The sequence below is a fragment of the Nuphar pumila genome, chromosome 7, assembly GCF_984573655.1.
Source record: "Nuphar pumila chromosome 7, dmNupPumi1.hap1.1, whole genome shotgun sequence".
Classification (NCBI taxonomy): domain Eukaryota; kingdom Viridiplantae; phylum Streptophyta; class Magnoliopsida; order Nymphaeales; family Nymphaeaceae; genus Nuphar; species Nuphar pumila.
This window is the reverse complement of record NC_143255.1, coordinates 123,573,900-123,594,389: the sequence shown is the minus strand read 5'-3', so window position 1 is coordinate 123,594,389 and position 20,490 is coordinate 123,573,900. Positions and strand designations below refer to the sequence as shown.

Genomic DNA, 20,490 nt, shown 5'->3' with positions numbered 1-20,490 from the left:
TCAACTCGGTGACTCAGACCGGGTTTTGTTAACTTTTGATTTTAAAAGAAAAACAATTTATAATTTGTCTCAAACCATGTTTTTCAGTAAACAAGAGATCCTTGGGTTGTGTTAAGGCATGTAATCACTGAAACTGGGAGAGAGATGTGACTCTTTCTTAGGTTGCTTTTGAACTGATAACAATTGGCATCAACTAAATTAGCTTGGTTTTTGCTTGTATTACTTCCTGGGTTTGTCATTTTCTAGTTAAACCATTCATAGAGAGCAGTAGCATTGAAAAATGCATAGGCTGATCTCTGCCAGCCTATCTCACAGGAATATTCCCAACTTACCAGTTACCCTTGTGTCATGCCCCCTTATACTGTATTCTTAATGAAAAATTGAACAACAATGGCATGCCATGTGTCCTTTTTGTTATCCTTGTGACCATATATAAATGTACATCCTTGACAAATGAACAAAGGTCATTAAAAGCAACTAATGTTGTAGCAAAAAACTCTAGGATAGCCTGCTAAATAGCCTTCAAATTTCTTTTTTAGACAAAGGACTATGGAGTAAGTTGAAGAATAACTATGGTGTAAGTTGAAAAATATGAAATTAAGTGGCATGACAAAAATTCTCGAAAGAGATGCAGCATATAAAATCCTGGTTGTTCACTCCCAAATAGAGCTAAAACTCTTTTCCCTATGAACACTGGCTCCTAATGTTGTTTCTTATGAATTAGCGGGATTTTTGTATTTTGATGATTTTGTGCATTGTCAAGCAATCAAGAACTTATGTGAAGCTCTGTTGACATTTGTCTTATTGGTAGAAATTTATGAAAACGTTACGAATCCTCTCTTGAGTGACTTCTAGCTACTGGCTACCACAAGACCAATTGTCAGTTTCCAACATATACTTAGAATTTTATGCTTCTGATAATACATGATGAATATTATAGTTGATTATGCTATGATAGTGATACCTAGTACCTGTTACGAAGTTAACACACACACAGGGAAGATCCAAGAGCACACATACCACAAATCCAATGAGCACATCAGTCCACCAAATCAGCCAACACAAGGACCACTAAGGACACACTCACAAGAGACCCTAAGGGTCTCTCTGATTGTTTGTCCAAGATTGGACAGACCCTTAGAACATAACAGACAAAACATATGTTTTGTCTGTAACAACCGTACTTCATCCCATGTTTGTTTCAACGCAAATAAAAAATCAAATTTCAAACATCCCAGAACTCGCCCGAGTCAGGCCGAGTCAAGCCAAGTCAAGCCCGAGTCTTGGCAAGCCGAGTTTGCCTTGCCGGGTTGACTCGTTAGAGGGCCGAGCCGAGCCGAGTCAACGAGTTGACTCAGCAAGTTTTAAAACCATGCAAACAACTCCCCAGTAACCACCGTATTCGAGCTTTGATACCACTGTAGGATCTCGAATCAAGGTGTGGGGCAGTGCAGGTGAAAGAAAAGAAAAAAATTGTTGATATTAATGGCCTGCTTAGGGGGATCCTCGATATGATCATCGAAAGCTCTTTTGTCTTGCAGAGGCAGGGATTGGAGAATTTATCAAGAAGAGGCATAATGGTAAAACCATTTTAAAAAAATACAAAACAATCACAGTTGCAAAAATTAAAGCTATGATTGTTAGTCACAGGCAAAAAAAATCATAGCTGGCAAGTTGTAACTTTCTCATGTTTCACTAGAACCTTGAGAAAGTATTGTAATTGTGATTTACAATCAGGGGATCCTGAGAAAATCCAAGAATCACAGGGCATTGCAAGCACACTTGGTCTCCATATTATCTACCATCACCACCCATAAATCCTCCAATCACTACCAACCATAAAATGAACACTGCTAACAAAACTGCCAATAAATTCACCAACTACCTGGGAAGCTTCTCAAGGGAAAGTAACCAATCACCATGATCATAGAACCATCACCCCCAGATGAAATATCCACTCTTCAATTGGAAAGGGACATGAAGGAAAATATATATATATATGAAGCTAGGGAAAACAAGCAGCATGGCACAATTTCTCGTTTCATGGCTTAGGTATCTTGCAAAACTCCCTCATTTAATTTACAGACTATCAGTGGCTTCCTCAGCACTGCCTGCATACCTCAGTGCATCATCTAGAAAACCAACTTCTCTTTGTCTTGTCTAAGTGGGTATCGCCCAGTGTCTGTGTGTGCTGATATATATATATATATATATATATATATATATATATATATATATATATATATATATATATATATATATGGATTTTTACACATTAAATTACCGATCAGATGGAAATTCTGCATCGCTCTCCGTTACTTTGAAATGCTGAGGAGGCAACCCTGAGCAGTGTAAGCTCCACATCTTAAAATATGCTCTTTCCAGATTCCTAACCTGGAATACAAAATCAGGCAACACAAAGCCACCATCAGAAAAGGACTTGCAACTTCGTCCATAGCAAAAAGCTTCAAGTACCATTGGTTACGAACTCACCCAACGTGCTGTATCAAATAAAGGGCAGGTTAACCTGGCTGCCTTTAACTTGTTGGTCAGGGCTTCAAGCCAAGGGCGGTTCTCAGCCAGAGCGACAGCCTGTTCTTCGTATGCCTTCATGCTGCAAGCAATATCATTAGAAAATCATTAGCTCAAGGTACAAGGATTTACTGCAGTTCCTCAATATTAGCCTTTTCTCAACTAACCTGCTAACTATCATCTCGTCACCAACACCAGTGGCCAAACACAGTGAGCCTGCCACTCTAGTAGCCATTCTCTCTAAGGGCAGTGTCACCATCGGCAGACCAGCCCAAAGAATATCGGTGCCCGTCGTGTGCGCATTGCACAATGGCCTAATCATCACAAACACAAATTAGCTGTGGCAGAAAATGAAAGCCATAACGTTGAATAAAATGATCCCCATGGATTTCATAATTAGCATATCATGATTTTTCTTTTCGTCTCAACAACTCAATCGGACTACCACCACCGACCAGAGATGAACTTTCAGGGAATAAACAAAACAGCATTTCCTTAAAGAACATGAAAGATGTCTTACGAGTCCAGGAAAAGGTCAGCCAAAGCACTGCGTCTGATGTGTTCATTTTTCATAGCAACATCAGTGAAGATGATCTGTTCAGGCCGAACACCTCTTGCTGCAGCATCTGATTATAGAAGTAATGGTCAGTTATGCACCGAGTTGTAATCAATGCCAATAAGTAACGACAAACAAAGTAGGAAATTTATTAAAGACAAGTTCCCAATGAAAGCAAATAGATAGAAGATCAGCCAACTACTAAGATAGTACATACATGCTCGCAATCTCATCTCGCCAGCGGCTGGGAACCGGAGAAGCCACAACGCACTATTGGGGACACGCCTAAGAATATTACACCTGAAGTTGCAAAACAGAAAAACAAAATGGCAAAATCTAAGCAGATAGCTCTTTCTTATAAGGATAAAGGACCAGGTGATGCCGAGTATAAAAGGACAGGAGACACCAAGCACACAATGAATAACAAACACATACCAAGTGTTGAAGATATCTGGGTCCATTTTGTATAGCTGATTAAAGCAAGCAAATATGAATTTATCCTCAGGCAAACCATAATCAGATCGTTTATGTTGACAGACACGGTCCAAAACATCCCGATTTTTCTGGAAGGAAATTCCCCAAAAGGGTGTAAGCCAGTGAGATGCATTGTTGATAACAGAAAAACAGAAAAAATCAAACTTGTTCAAGAGGTCACCTGCTTATAGTCATTGACAAAGTAACAGTGTGGTAAATGTACAAGTTTCTCAGAGTAAATATTGGCAAACCGCAGAGGTGACACAAACTGCAAAAGTAAATTCTCAAAATTAGACTCATTAGAACACTGCTGACAAAGTTGGATCATGATCATGATGCCCTGCAGTGCAAGCCAAACCTCATCAGTGACCAAGTAGTCAATGTAAGTTGCACCAGTGGTCCCAGGAAAACCCATGTATGACACTTGAATAGGAGCAGGTTGCATGGCAAAGATTTCATTCCTTGCACCCTGAAAGATAAAAGGGGAAGAACCAAACATCAGGAGAAAAGGACAAATTGCGAAACAGAACCGAAAATGCCTAAAAATGACTTTCGGCATTCTCAATTGCTACGACAAGCCTTCTCATTTTATGAAGGAACAACTCATCTAACTTTCCAAGTTTTAATTGGTTTATACACCATCAAAAGACGGAAAAGATGTCGGTTGTGCTTAAAAAATCACTGATGACTGCACTGCTGTCTGAAATTCTCAATAGATGATATACGGAAAAAAAGAGGAAAAATTGCTTCGCACAGGGACATGTATATCACGTTTGCTAGAAGTTTAGCCTAAATTATTTACGGCCTTTCTTTCCTCTTTTGGTGGCCAAGATATCACATAGCCCTGGTGGGATGTGAGGCAGAGGTGCTTCAGTTAAAGATTAGTCTACCTGTCTTATCAACCCATGAAACAATGTAAATATGTAGAGAAGTACCTTAGTGTATCCATTCAGGTTGACCAGGACCTGTATCTTATCATCATTAATCATCCTGGCAATTACATCAGAAGACATTGAAGATACATCAACAAAGTGCTCAGCTTCAGACTGGATTCGCTGCCTCCACTCAGTGCCATCGTTTTGGCTTAATGCATAACAGAAAACCTGCAAGTGATGACCGAACTCATCAAAAGAACTGACCAAAAGAACTTATAAACTCCCCAAAGACAATGATCAACTATAATGAAACACAAAAGGGTATTGTCTACAAAACCTCAACGTTTTCTCTGCTATGCATGCCAAACACTGAGCCCATAAGATGTGAAAGTGGATGATTACCAAAGTCACTGCTTACATATCTGAAAAGCCACCAAAGACTAAGATGCACAATAGACAAGACAATTATAAATTCAGATTCATATGAGAAGCAACCTACCCCACCCTTAGTCTTCCACTCCCACCCTCACTCTTAGTGGGTATACCAGGAGGATGATTGAAAGCCTGAAGACCACAACGAGATGCTAATAAAGAGCAATGTGCAGCATATTTTTTACTGCAAAAACACAGAGGAGAATAAGTGTATATCAAACACCATCAAATGCATCAAGTAACAGACGTGCACCTTATTTCAAGAGCAAGCATCGGATCAAGTGGGTATGCTATTGCATGAAATGGTTGAACACTAGGAAGAACAGACATCTGGGAAAACAGGAAAAAAAAAACATATATATGAATGACACCTAAAACAACACAAAATACCCATGTGTGCAAGGTCAAAATCGAACCTTAATCTGTCTCTTTATAATGTTCTCAACTTCAAGAAATTTGTTCTTGCGTTCACTCCAGTCACACACGCACTGGAAAAAACAAGCCATAGAAGCATGTCAGCCTGATATGTGCAAGAAAGTGCACACCACAGCCACATACTGCAAGAAAATTTGACTAAGGAAAACAACAGAGAAGAAAAACAGACATCAGATCAAATAATGCACTACTAACAATTGGATGACGAAATCAAATTCAAATACATGCTTTCATGGACCAAGTTGAGTGCAATAATAATAAGACCGATGAGAAAATATTTCAGTAACATTGTTCAATAAGGACTGTCTCATGAAGTATCATTCCAAGCAATGACACGGGCATATGTCATGTTGGGTCCAATGTCTAGGGGACACAACACAAAGAAATGCCATGATACAGAAATTATTCTACTATTTTTAATAGTTTTTTATAATGTTTTCAATACTAAATACATTTTTGTAGTCATATCTGCATCTCATACTTGTATCGAGTCCTTGCCCCTGCCCCTGCCCCTGCCCCTGCCCCTGCCCCTGCCTGTGTTCTTGTGACATAGCCCTCATGTTAGCATCCAAAACATCATTTATCTCAAGGTGATCAAATTCATTTAAATTCTAGTATCACTTCTACAAGACAGTATACTGTATACTGAAGGGTACTCTGACAAGAAGACGGGTTAGGTGAAAACTTTCTAAAAAAAACTTCTGCTTCTATATTAATAAGGGAAAGATCAAGTTAGGTGAAGGGTTTCCCACTTTGTAGAAACACCAAGTATGCAGTTGCCACCCTGCAAGAACTTCATATCTACCATTTGTGTCAAGGTGTTCACAGAGTTCCGTTTGTACCTGTAATGTATGTAGCAGGTTACAAGTTGCTTCTGGAAAATCAGGACGCAAAATCAATGCCTGCTTGTAGCTTTTTATCGCTAATTCCACATGGCCACTGTACATAAGCACGTCGAGATGAGAAGAGAACATGAAATACCTCAAAAATATAAAGTTGATCAATCAACTCCTAGTTCAACCTATCTTTATAAGCTGATGCAAGGTTAGCATGACCCTCAGCCATTGTTGGACGGATTTTAACTGCACGAATATAATCCTGAATCGCTTCAGTAACTCGACCAACCTCCTTAAGTGTATTGCCACGATTCACCAGCCCATCTGCTGCTGAAGGGTCTATCCGAAGAACCTCATTGTAACAAGATATTGCATCCACATAGTTTCCCTGCATACATCAGCAATCAGCTTTCATTATAGCAAAAGAGATGCCATACCAGGCTTTTGGAACAATTGGAGGTGATGTTGGAACCTGCTGCTTGTATAATATTGCCAGATTATTAAAAGGTGCAGACAATCCTGTTGTCACTGCCAATGTTGCTTTGTAAAAGGTGGCAGCAACATTTGTCATATTCCTAAAGTCCACAGTCAATGTTATCTCAGGTCTTTGGTGAGTACTTTGCAGCATCATACAGATTTGGATAACAATACATATTCAAATGGAGAAAAGAAACTCACCACTCCATGTATATATTACCAAGGTTAGTTAGAGCTTGCGGGTGATTATGCTGGAGTGCCAGGCATGACTTCATATGACAACAGAAATAAGATAAATGACAGTCACATAATATTACATATGAAACTAACGTATAGTAGTCAAAGGATAGATACTGACCCTATAACAGTTAATTGCTTCTTCAACTCTGCCAGCATCTTTGAGGGCATTCCCCTTGATTATTTTAAAATTGATTTCAGGAGATCAATTGTTTAGCAAACAGTGTTTTGTCAGCAGATCATAAACCAAACACATATTTGTGTAAATCATGCAAACTGTAAAGGTCTTACCAGATTATTGTATGCTTCGACAAATCCTGAATCACAAGTAATGGCTTGCTTATAGTGAAGAATTGCCAGGTCCAGCTGACCTTGCTCATAATGTAAACATGCCACATTGCCTGCACGGAATAAACAATGCCTTCTAGAATCTGAATGATGCTATTAACAGACCTCAGACACAAAGGCAACATTTCACGCAACAAATTTCTCTCACAAGGAACTCAATAGAACAAGAAAGAAACAGCCAAGTAAAACTTGACTAGTAAAAGGGCATACTAATTAAAATGAACATCATTCTGCAAGTAAAGCTTACCATAAGCCATTGCATAGTCTGGTCGGGCCTGTATAGCACGCTGAAAACAAGTCATAGCCTCCTGGGGCATTCCCATGGCCTGGAAAAGGCAAAAGAAAGATCTGTTTTTCACCCAAAACCACTTCTGCAATCTGCCGCTAGCTGATCATACTGCCACAATACATGATAGCTTACCTTATAGATATTTCCTTGATTCAAATGGGCATCAGCTAATGTTGGTTTATACTTAATGGCTTCCTGGAAAAACATGTAACAGATAATAAAAAATGCAACTTAGTTGTAGTACCTATGACAGACTTCTAGACACATTAATGGAAAAGCATTTACTACCCTCACGGGTAAGGAACCCCTTAGTTGGAACTCATAGGGAGAGGTTATTTGGCACAAACCAAACCACATGGATGTGCTCAGCATGGTCAAAATAGTAGGAATAGACTCTTGGATCAGATTTTTTCAATGTAAAAAGACAATTTTTTGGATGTTGAAAATTTGGTAAATTGCCATTGATTTTTCAACCCCCAGAAAATCCTATATATAGTTCGCAAGAACATGATTCAAAGGTTGTTTTCTACTAAACCAAACATGTAGATCACATGAGGGTCAGATGTGAACAAAACATTAAAAAATAATAAAATATTACAGTTTTTCACTAGGGTGTTCCGTACCCACGAGGGTAGCAAACATTATAACCACATTAATATGCAACTTAATCCATAAAACAAACAAAATTAACAGATGTTTAAGACCCATCATCTCTACCATTTTTGTGCTTGAAAAACAGAGCAATGAAACATGCTCCATCACCAGATTATTTAGTTATTCAACTCATCTTTCAACGGCCTTCTTTTCACGAGTTGAGCACTGGAAGCAATCCATTTATGAAGCCAAAAAACGACAGCTTAAGAGGCAGATAAAAACCTCAAAACATCTAAGGACAATTAAGTGGGGATGCACTTTTCAAAATGAAAGATCTTAAGTATTGAAGGCATGAGATGAAACAAATTCAGAGCTTGACAACGTAAACATTCTTGTATTAAAGAGGAATGAATGAGAAAGGACAGTCCCTCAATATGAGTGGACTTAGGTCCTGTTACTGAATCCAGGTACATGCTCCACCATATCCGGAAGCCCATTTGCTGGGATGCCTAGATATTCACTTTCTTTCACGGATTTGACAGAGCATTTGAATGTCCCTAAGAACTATCTTAGGCATAATATGACCAACAAGTGGTAGCCTGGTAGGGCTTAGAACATCATCCAGAGGCAAAAACCTAGTGAGAAGATAGTTCCACTGGTTGCACTAGCTAGCAAAGAACCAGACTGAAAAGTTAGAATATTTCACTTTTTGACCTGTCTTTGACATGTGGTGTATATGCATTGCACTCGAAGACAACCATAATCACCAGATACTACGTAATTAGTTAGGTGGATCATCGTTCTTTGTAAAACACCAGATGCGTAGAAAAGGTATATATTTTCATCATCACGTCAGAGAAGTATAAGCAATCAAAAGGATATCATTATCAAACTTGTATTTTTGCAGTAGTTACGAGATTCTAAGGATTGTTATTCCATTTTGTCAGATTTACACACACCAAGCACAAAGTACAAGTTGAAAACAAGTAGAAGCAAGGTTGCAAAAATGTATCGTAACCCATATTGCCCAGGCCCAAAATACGATACATATAAAAAATTGTATGTTTTAAATAAAAAAAATCAAAAAATCCAAAAAACTCAGAAAAAATCTAAAAAAATCATAACACGAGAAACAATGATGAATTTGCATAAGATAAAACTATAATATCACATATTAAAACAATTATGTGTTATGAACGGCATGCATAAGGAATCGAACATTCAATAATCAAGATAATATGCCATAAATGGTATGCATATATCACAAGAAAAATGCAAACTATGAAATAATACACATATTAGAGAACAAAACTAAGCTAATGAGTCACAAGATTCAGAATAATGTTTGTTAACATAAACAAAAACAATATCATAAAATGTTTTTCAATACTTAAAAATTTTATATAACCAAGTTTTTTCAAAATTAAAAAAAAAATGAACTAGATAACGTCAATCATAAGTATGAACTGGCTCCAAGGGGCCTTATATGTTTCAAAAAAAAATAATAAATAAATGCAACTTAAACTGCATTTATAGCACATCATAAAATATACCCCATATCAGGGTGTATTGTAAGATATAGGGGCATATCATAAGATACACCCGACACAAGTACGATACACACCCGTGCCAAGTTACAGGTGCATATCGTATCGGGATACCCCCATCGATACAATACATATCATAGCATATTGTATGGTACAGTAGAAGCATTACATAGGATACCTCATCAGTAGGAATGCTGCCTAAGAAGCCCTACCCTATTGCCAAATCATTTGTCTAAAGCACTCATGCTGCTGATTATGTAATGGCAACATTTGCCAATTAGAGGATTTAGGTCATATTCAATGTGTAAACCCTGAATATTCTAAATGCAATACAAATATGACGAGATAAGTGCATTAGCATAACAAATTATCTTGGCTCCTGGTGGCAGTACATACCTTATAGTACGAGAGTGCTCTTGTCAGGTCTCCAGTCTCCATGAAAATACTAGCAAGATTAGACCAAGCAATAGCAAAAGACGGCTGAATACGTATGGCCTCAACATAGCAACTGTATGCCTGAAAGATTATGGCATTGTGTAATTAATAAGTTGCTTGATTATCATTATGCTGACAACATCCTCCAAGTAAACCCTTTCTGAATAAGTTTCTCAACTACTGGAATAAAGAGAACCTTGCAACACCATAACTCCATCATGTGTTGAACAAGAACGAGGGAGAATTGTCCCCAAAAAATGGACCTGAATAAATTTTAAAAGAAAACCAGAAACATCTGGCCGTACTTCCATTACAATGCATTTAAAGTTGCTGCAAATACTAGACAAACCAAACAAGAGAATAGGACATATGCTTAAACAAAAGCAAGAGTAAAGATAACCCAAGACAAACTATATCACAGGGACACTCCAATTCACTCGTGTCATGTCCTCTAATACGCCATCCTTAATGGAAATTTCCAAAAAATGGCATCCCTTGCCCTTTTTCTGTGTCCTTGTGACACAGAAGACAAGTTTGAAATTCTTAGTGGTTTTCAACTTTGCAAGGGTTATCTTCAACTCTTGACAAAAGCAAAGAAAAAAAACAGAAAATCCAAAGAATCCATGTCGCCATAAAACCATGAACCACACAACGTGCTACAGATCCAGATGGACAGAATGTAATTCAACTTCATAAAGGAATATCTTTCACCCTTCACTAAGCAAGGAAGAGGACAGGAAACCTCAATCTAATGACACTACCAGAATAATCATGAACCACACAAGTTGCTACAACTCCAGATGGAAGGAATACAAATGGGAAACCTCCTCCCAAGGGATGAAGCAACGTACCTCTTGTATTAGGCCTTGAGCCTTCATAAGATTCCCTAAATTACTATGAGCATCAACCTGACCCAAGTATGAAAATCAATTAAAAACAAAAGAAACAATAGAATCTCAAGATAGCGCAATGAAAACAAAAGAAGGGGGATGAAACAACAAAATGGAAATAACAAAAGCATACTAGACGAGGATTGAGCGCAAGAGCCTGGCGACAACACTGTGCTGCCTCATTCAGCCTTCCCTTTCTCATGTAAGCACTAGCTAAATTTGACCATGCATCAGCAAAATTAGGTCGTAACTGCAAACAGAGTTTCATAAGCATTACAGAAAGACCACAGCAAAAAATAAGAATTTTGGAAATGAAAGAACCTAAAGAAGGCACAGAAACACCATAAGGAGCAAATATTTTAAATGTTAATAATGACTTGAACAATTATCTAAAAGATACACCAGACCACCTCCGATGCACCTACAATACACAAGTGTTTTAATTTAAGTATTGAGTTCAAAATGGAGGTCAAGCTTGCCAAGTAAACTAAACAAAGCTCAAGTTTACCGAAGTCACACAACCCCACTACTCTATGATGGCTAAGGCTGCATTAAGGATATGGACGAAAAGGAGCATATTATGCAGACTCCAGAATGTGAAAATGTCTACACAAAGATAATACGCATACAAGCACTAATACCTCACAAGAGATGTGCACGAAGGCACTCAAATAACACTTGAGCAAATATGCACACAGGCATAAAATAACACAAATATGCACAATGGCATGTAAAGAATGTCTATATTCGAAAAGAGAAGGAGCTTGAGCACTCAAACTTGTTCAAATATAAGGGGAAGTCCCCTATTTATAATACACAAAAGAAGCCACTTGAAGGGGCTCCAATGTGGTCGTTGGAGCCCCTCCAACGGTCACATTTGTGACCAACGACTACATTGGGCTCCCCAAGGTGGGTACAAAAAGGACAAAAGAAAAAGAAAAAATAAATGTAAAAAATACAATCATAAAAGATAAAATGACAAAAATACCCTTTATCGGGTTTTACAAAGAGTGATATATATATATATATATATATATATATATATATATATATATACATATACATTAATACATTGAGTACATTTTAACACCCCCCTCAAACTTAAGGAGTGATGACCGCAAGTTTGCCAAGGAGAAAATTAAATCTAGGAGAGCAGAGCACCTTGGTGAAGAAGTCCGCCAATTGATACTCGGACCTTCTTCAGATATTCTTCTCTAACATATTGGCAGTCCATTTCAATATGCTTCGTATGTTCATGAAAGGTGTGATTTTTGGCAATGTATATTGTGCTCTTGTTGTCACAACACAACTTTGTTGATTCTTAAATGTGAACTCTCATATCTTCTAGCAAACGTCGAATCCAAATTATTTTCATGGTTGTGGACGCCATGGCACGATATTCAACTTCAGTAGAGGATAGAGACACCTTTTGTTGTTTCTTGCATCTCCAAGAGACTAATAATTTTCTTAAAAAAATATAGAAACCAGTGGTGGAGTGACGGTTATTAGGGTCATCTCCTCAATCAGAGTCAGTATATGCAATCAAATTTAATTCAGAGGATGAGGAAAGAAAGACTCTCTTATTTATCGTCCCCTTTATATATCTGATGATGCAAAAAACGGCACCCGTATGAACGGTTGTAGGAGCATGCTGAAATTGACTGGCAATATGAACTGCATGAGATATGTCGGGTTTGGTGATGCTGAGATACATCAATGAACCAACCAGTTGTACGTAAGAAATGGGATTATCTAGAGGAATCCCGTCATCAATTTTCAACTTTGCCCCAACTACTTCTGGTGTTTCACAAATTTTGTCATCAGAAATACCTGACTGGTCAATGATCTCACAAGCAAGTTTAGTTTGGGATAAGAAGTATCCCCTATGAGAGAAGGCAACTTCAATGCTTAAAAAATATGTCAGAAAACCTAAATCTGACATCTCAAATTTTTTTGTCAAGGCATACTTAATTCTTTTTATTCCCTTGACATCATTACCTATAATTATCATATCATCAACATAAATAAGCAAGATTACAATTCCTACATCTGATTTCTTTACAAACAGAGCAGTGTCAGTATAGCATGATATAAAACCATTTTCTTTCATTAAGTTGTTAAAACGATCATACCTAGCTTTGAAAGCCTGTTTTAAGCTATAAAGAGTTTTACGTAAACGAAAAACTTTTCCATTAGGACAATTCATTCCAGAGGGAGCATCCAAGTAAACTTCTTCATTTAAATCACTATTTAAAAATGCATTTTTAACATCCATTTGGTATATGTTTCCTTTTTTAATTGACGCAGTGGTAATAAGGCACCTAACTGTAACCATACGTGCAACAAAAGCAAAAGTTTCATTGTAGTCTACCTCATATTCTTGACCACAACCCTTAGCAACTAAATGAGCTTTATATCATTCAAGAGTCTCATCACTCTTGGTTTTAACCTTAAAAACCCATCTACACCCTATAGTTTTCTTACCTTTGGAAAGATCTTGAAATCCCCATATTTTAGCATTTCTAATAGTCTTAATTTCATTTTTCATAGTCGCTATCCATTTATCTTTTTTTTTTGCTTCTTCAAAATTTCTTGGTTCTACGTAAGAGTGAATGGCATTAAGACATGCTCTATGCTTGGGAGAGGAGTCATAGGATATGAATCTAGAAGGGGGTTTCCTATTTCTCTCTGTTCTTTGCGACCTTTCACTACTTAACGTAGTTGTTTCATTATATTTTTCTATAGCACTTTTAAAATTGTTTTTATCTCTATGTGTATAGGTTATAGGTTCTTTGTTTGTTCTATCATCAATCTCTTGATAGATAGGAGGATGAGTAAGATTGTTATCTTCCTCTGCTTCATTATCACTAAGATTATTTTGTATGGTCTCATCATCACTAATGTCATCATCTCTAGACAATAGGTCGAATAGAAAAAAATAATCTACACTTTCCTCATGAGAATCATTTCTTTCAAAACCACTAACATTTTCTAGAAAACTTACATTTCTAGATACATATAATTTGTCAATATCATAGCATCGAAACCCTTTTGAGTTTCAGAGTATCCAAGAAAAGCACATGGAATGGCTTTCGGTGAGAGTTTATCATTCTTATCTGTAAGAACAAAACACTTGCACCCAAAAACCCTTAATCTACTATAATCAGGGTCTCTTTTATACAAAATTTCAAAAGGTGTAACCTTGTTTAAATTTTTGGATGGGAGACGATTTATGAGATAGACGGATGCAAGAGCTGCCTCGGCCCAATTTTTTTTTTAAATGTTTTATGAAGCAAGTAGGGTTCTGGATGTCTCAATGATGTGCCTATGTTTTCTTTCGGCCAAACCATTTTGTTGAGGTGTTTTGGGGAAAGATTTTTGATGGATTATTCCATATTCCTCAATATAGCTCTTAAATTCATTTAAGAGATATTCTCCCCCTAAATCAGTTCTAAATTTTTTTAATTTTTCATCGAATTGATTTTTAATCATCATATGGTAGGTTTTGAATGTTGCAAAAGCCTCGTGTTTATGTTTGAGAAAGTATATCCAAGAATATCTGGAATAATCATCCATAAAGATCACATAATATGCAAATTCGCCTTTTGAGATAACGGGTGTCGGTCCCCAAACATCTGAATGGACAAGTTCAAATGGTTTTGTAGTAAACATAGATCTTTGATAAAAAGGCAAACTTCTCATTTTTCCAAGAGTCAATCATTATATTTAAAATCATTTTACATAGATGTTTGGCAAAAGGTAAATAAGAGATATTGGTGACATTGGGATGTCCAAGTCTTTTGTGCCACATATTAATGTCTTTATGTTGCACAATATTACAAAAAAGATTCTTTAGAATATGAATAAAGTCCACATAGTATAGATCTCCCTTCCTAGAGCCTTCCCCCAATCAATTTCCCAGATCGACGATCCTATATCCAACATTTAGTAGATGAGAATTTTATATCACATCTATGGTCCAAGAGTTGAGAGACTGAAAGTAAATTTAAATTCAATTTTGGTACAAATCTTATTTTAGGAATAGAAAAACCTTGTTCTTCAAAATTTCTGATTTCTTTGATTTCAGGAGAAGTGCCATCCGCGGTTGAAACAAAAGTAAGAGATGAATTTTTTAAATATTCAAAAAGAGACAAAATATTTGGAGACATGAAAAGAGACACCCGAATCCAAAAGCCAAGAAGTCTTACCAGGAGGAGAGAAGGTGGATGTAGCCGCTCCAGAAATTGCCCCCTTGAGAAGTGGTTGAAGTGCTTCCACAATTTGATATAACGATAGAGCTCCATTTGAAGAAGATGAACTTTCTTCCTTTTGGGGTTGAGATCTGATAGCCATAGCTAGCAACTTCTTCCATTTTGGGCAAACCGGTTTGATGTGGCCCGATTCCTTACAAAAATGACACACAACCTTGCTATAGTCTCTTTTACCTCCTTGACTACTTGATCCTTTATTTTGATTTTTGAAATGGGAAGGTTTGTAGGTTCTTAAGTTGTTCCCCGGTCTTGAGACGACATTCACACCATCACTTTCTTCTTGATTTGAGGGAGTTGCATAGACACTTAGATTGTTTTTGCTTATACCCATACGGGTCTCTTCCCCACTTAGTTTCGTAATAACATCCTCAAGTGAAGGGGAAGTAAAAGAAGAAAGAAGAGAGGATCGTATTTGCTCAAATTCGAGTCTAAGCCCATTTAAAAAGTTAAAAAGGTGATCTTCCTCCAATTGCTTATATCTAAGTTTGCTGGCTTCACCACTCCACTTAGGTTCAAGCATGGCAAGCTCATCCCAAATGGATGATAATTTCACAAAATATTCTCTAATAGACATCTCATTTTGTTGAAGAGTCAAGGCTCTATTTTGAAGATAGTATTTGTGAGACAAATCTTTTGAAGTATACATTTTTTCAAGATATTCCCACGCTTGAGAAGCCTTTTTGAATTTAATGATGTTGGCATTGATCCTCGTCTCTACAGATGAGAAAAATCCATGATAGGATTTTAAAATTTCTCATCTTTCATTCTTCATGCTTCTTGAAGTATTCTTCAAGAGCTTTATTTCTTTCTTCACCTTCAAGAATTTTAATTTCACCTTTTTCCATCAAGATGATCTTAGGCTCCGGTTCCGAAATCGAACCTTAGACATAACCCCAAAGCCCTTTTTCTTTGATATGGGACTTCATGTTTTTGGCCCAAACATGATAGTTGGAGCCATTAAGTTTGAAGCCAAGAGAAAAGTGGGAATCTTTTTCACCCATTAAAGAAGAGAGAGGAGAGAAAAAAGTACGTACCACAATAAGATTTTTTATCTTAGTTGGTAGAATATGCTTCTAAAATATTGAATGAAGAGAAGACTCCATGCCAATCACCCAAAAATTTGAAGGCACGTTTTTCGAGGCACCCCAATAGCGTGAATAGCCACATGATCTTCTTTCTTCAAACTAAGCTTTGATACCATGTGAAAATGTTTACAAAGAGACAATACGCATACATGCACTAATACCTCACAAGAGATGTGAACGAAGGCACTCAAATAACACTTGAGCAAATATGCACAAAGGCATAAAATAACACAAATATGCACAATGGCATGTAAAGAATGTCTATATTCGAAAAGAGAAGGAGCTTGAGCTCTCAAGCTTGTTCAAATACAAGGGGAAGTCCCCTATTTATAATACACAAAAGGAGCCACTTAGAGGAGCTCTAATGTTGTCGTTGGAGCCCCTCCAACGGTCACATTTGTGATCGTTGGAGTGGCCCAATGACTACATTGCCCCCCCCCCCCCCCCCCAAGATGGGTACAAAAAGGACAAGAAAAAGAAAAAATAAATGTAAAAAATACAACCATATTTCAATTGAAATATGTGTAAAAGATAAAATGACAAAAATACCCTTTATCGGGCTCAATGTATATATATATACATTGAGTACATTTTAACACAGACTCCAGAGCTATGTGTGACAGAGACTCCATTTTAACTTCAGCTCCGTGTCCCCTTATATATTAGTAGTGTTGGAGACTTTGTGAAAAATGACGTTATCCCCGTGTCTGCAGCCATATCCATGTGACATAGCTCCACATATATCGATCCAGTAGGAAAGACTCCTGGTTTTAGTTTTCAATGGACTAAAGAACGCCAAATCACCCTCAAAGCAGCGCAAGGCCCTTCCAACAACCCTTTCCCCAAAAAGGGCCTAAAGCATTAGAAAAAGGATTGCCAGTACAAAAGATATCAACTTCCAACTGACCTCTATTGCAACCATATAATAGCGAATTGCCAAATCGATGTTTCCTTTCTCCTGGAAAGAAAAAAAAAGGAAAATGTGTGTAAATATTCATCTAAACTTAAGTTGAAAAGCAAAAATGAAGATACAATCAGAAGAAAAGGACACTTAGCAATCACTAAATTCAAAACAAAGGATAAAGAGAACATCATTTCAATATTTTTTTCAAACACCATTTACCTTCCAAGCATTGGCCATGTTACCAAAGCACTCAGCAAAATGAGGATTAAAGAGAAGGGCTTCCTCATTCTTCGCTATGCACATATCAAAGTTGTGAAGCTGGAAACGAAAAGACCATATATTATGAATATCAGCAAGTTCTCTCTATTCCAAGGATTCACATATTTGAGAAATCACCTAAAAATTGTGATAGCACCAAAAGGGGAACACGACACGCTCTCATTATTATCTAAAATAGGCCAACCAACAGAAAACTGATACTTTCGATAACCTGAGAATCTAAACACCTGATAATGAATTGCACCAAGAAGAAGAAGGTTGTCAGCACGCCTAGGATTCTTTTCATAAACAGAATTGCTGTGCTCAAGAGCTTGTTCATAATGTCCAGCTTTGTACTTTTGATGAGCAAGGGTGAAAAGTGTGCCTTCATCAACTGCATCACATCATTGGCAAAAATTTTGCAAACAGTGGTCAGTTATATCCGGCACGCATTAGACCGGAAGTAGCACATAATACAGCCGCATCAAACAATTCAAATTTACCGCATGAAATTATCATATCCAAAAAGAACAAATACAACAAACATCAATTGCAGAAAGGAAACATTTTAACGAAGACAAGAAAACAAAAGTCCAGTGGAATCAACCGCCAAAAATAACTCGAAAAAAACACGCATAAAAAATCTTCAACAACTACGCATTAATTCTTTTCTTTTTCTTCTACTAATTCTGGTGAAGCAAATCGCCATGACAACAGAAACAAACCAAACCCAAATTCATCAATCAAAAGACCCGATCACAACAAAATTTCAACACATAAGCAAGTAAATAAACCGCAGCTCATTTTTTATAGGCAAGCTGGGGTTAGGCAGACCCCTACCAGTTATACAACTATACCATTGGATTTTGAACCTGCAACGTCCCAACACAAGGTGACGTGCACAAGCTGCTCCTACCAGACAAGCGGAGCCCCCGTTGGTGCTCCCTTCCAACTCTCCATCACCAGAAACCCTATAAAAAATCATCCATTTTCCAATCCAAACCCATTCGGCGGCCAAGACAAGAGACAGAAAACACGAAAAAAGATTCATTAGATACCTTCGCGCGATTCGACGACGACGGATCCCGAGGATTTCAAGCAGGAGTCGATCTGTGAGGCGAGGAACGACGACGAATCCTCGTGTTCGGTCTTGACGGGAACCCTAGCGAATCCGACATTGCTGCCCGATCCGTGGAACTGATGCTGCAGCAGCAGCAGCTGCTGTAGCTGAGAGTCGGTCTGAAGCGAGAGCATAATCTTCGGCTAGACGAAGACGGCCCCGCCGAATCGCCGATCCAACGGCACAGAATAGATTACAGAAAAGAAAAAATATTTTTCCTAATCTTACATTAGAAGAAAAAGAAGAAGAAGCCCCAACTCGATGACTCCTTCCTCTCTACACACGTCTGCAAACTCCTCTTTGAACTCCCTCCTTTCAAGCACGCCGAAGAAAATGACAAAAAAGAATTTATTTACTTCTTTCTTTCTTTCTTTTTTTCCCATTTTTATCTTTAAAAAATAAAATCTCGAACCCAGGGAAAGATCTCAACCGGACATCTTGTACGGAAACGTGTCGAGAATAGGTTGGATTCTGCGTGACGTGGTTGCTTGGATCTCGACCGTTGATTTGCGGATGCAGAGATGATGACACGCTCAGCCGCGATCACATTTATTAAGAGTTTGCCCCCCTTTATTGTGGGCCGCCCTTCTTCTTCTTCTTCCATTATTTTTTTTTTTTTTTTTGTGTTCATGGTAGGCATTTTGTGGGCTACATCTTGCCCAAAGACTAGTCAGAAACTAGGGTCCGATATCGAATCCCGTTGGTGTATGAGGGCTGCCATTGCTTTCTCACGGTTGGGGCATGTAAGGCTCGGTGGTTGTGTGCTCAAGCAGCTCAAACAAGTCAACCTGGAGTTTTGCTTTGCAAAGAGGCAGGTCCATTACGTGACCCGGTTCGCGGTGGGGTTTCCATTCGTCATCAGAAAAAAAAAAAAAACAGTCTGAATCCAGTTTGTTAAAGCATGACTTGGAACGATAACAGATTTTATGTAACATATTCTATCCGTGGCTGATCAGGATTTTGCTTAAAGGGGTAAAAAAAAAGCATAAACAAAATATATATATAATAAAATAAAATATAAAACTAAAATATATCTAGGATTTTGCTTAAACGGGGGCAAACAAATTTTATAATAAAATAAAATATAAAACTAAAATATTAAAAGGGCAATATAATTTTTTTATAATAAAATAATGTTTTTTTTCAAAACATTAGGAGGGGTTCGAGCCCCTCGCCCTCCCCTGGCATCCTCTCTCGGATACAATGTGACTTGGTCTATATCCTACCCATTTGCACCCGTAAGAACCAGGGATGCAGAGGGATCATATATAGTTTTATTTTTTTTTAAAGGCAAGTTGAGGTTAAGTGGACCCTGCTTATACAACTATACCATTGGGTTTTGAACCTGCAACGTCCCAACACATGGTGACTTACACTAGCTAAACTCATTCGTATACAGAATTTTAGTACAACACAAGTAACCGGTGGCTGGGCGCGCCCACTGCATGTTGGCTACTGGTAGCTGGGCTACATTTTGGTACATCCCAACACATATTCCAGTTACCCTGCAACGTCCTTAGCTAAGGCGCTACTGGTGGCTGCATGAACCCAGCACGAATGAGTTGATAGCGAGCCAAACCACGAGAAGCTCAGCTTTTTTTTCAGCCCTAGGTTTTACTAACCGGAGTACAGCCAACATGCATTCGGTGGGTCCCTTGGATTATCCAAAAATAAAATATTAGTAATAAGCTAGATATTCTGAATATTTTTTTGGAAGAGACTTTATGAAAAGTGGGGGTGGTGGTTGACATTAAAATGATTACCAAAAAGAAAATATGATCTCTAATTTGGACTTTTGGAATTTGCAGCAGCACACTCTTGTGATAGTAAAGATTTTAAAATTGAGTAGATTCCCTAAAAATCAAATTGGTGTAAGTGGAGAATACGAACTTAAT

At 37.7% G+C, this 20,490-nt stretch overlaps 1 protein-coding gene across 2 annotated transcripts; it reads right to left on the bottom strand.

The window, feature by feature from the left end:
- Positions 1–1,667: 1,667 nt before the first annotated feature.
- LOC149833298 (putative UDP-N-acetylglucosamine--peptide N-acetylglucosaminyltransferase SEC) lies at positions 1,668–18,938 on the bottom strand. 2 transcript variants are annotated; one of them, XM_090015042.1, is made up of 28 exons: positions 18,534–18,938; positions 17,724–17,869; positions 17,437–17,535; positions 17,221–17,271; positions 11,091–11,207; positions 10,919–10,975; positions 10,029–10,148; positions 7,624–7,686; positions 7,450–7,528; positions 7,146–7,255; positions 6,976–7,029; positions 6,819–6,886; positions 6,613–6,715; positions 6,326–6,528; positions 6,147–6,243; positions 5,286–5,357; positions 5,123–5,199; positions 4,937–5,053; positions 4,775–4,859; positions 4,498–4,665; positions 3,921–4,031; positions 3,744–3,830; positions 3,524–3,651; positions 3,306–3,388; positions 3,053–3,158; positions 2,700–2,846; positions 2,494–2,614; positions 1,668–2,394 (listed from the first exon to the last, which is right to left on the bottom strand). In XM_090015042.1, exons 1-28 carry the CDS (start codon positions 18,727–18,729, stop codon positions 2,281–2,283), a joined length of 2,979 nt encoding a protein of 992 aa, XP_089871168.1. In that variant the 5' UTR covers positions 18,730–18,938; the 3' UTR covers positions 1,668–2,280. The 2 variants fall into 2 exon arrangements, with proteins under 2 accessions (XP_089871168.1, XP_089871169.1); XM_090015043.1 differs by lacking the exons at positions 17,437–17,535; positions 17,724–17,869; positions 18,534–18,938 and having other exon boundaries at positions 11,091–11,166; positions 17,221–17,268.
- Positions 18,939–20,490: the final 1,552 nt, after the last annotated feature.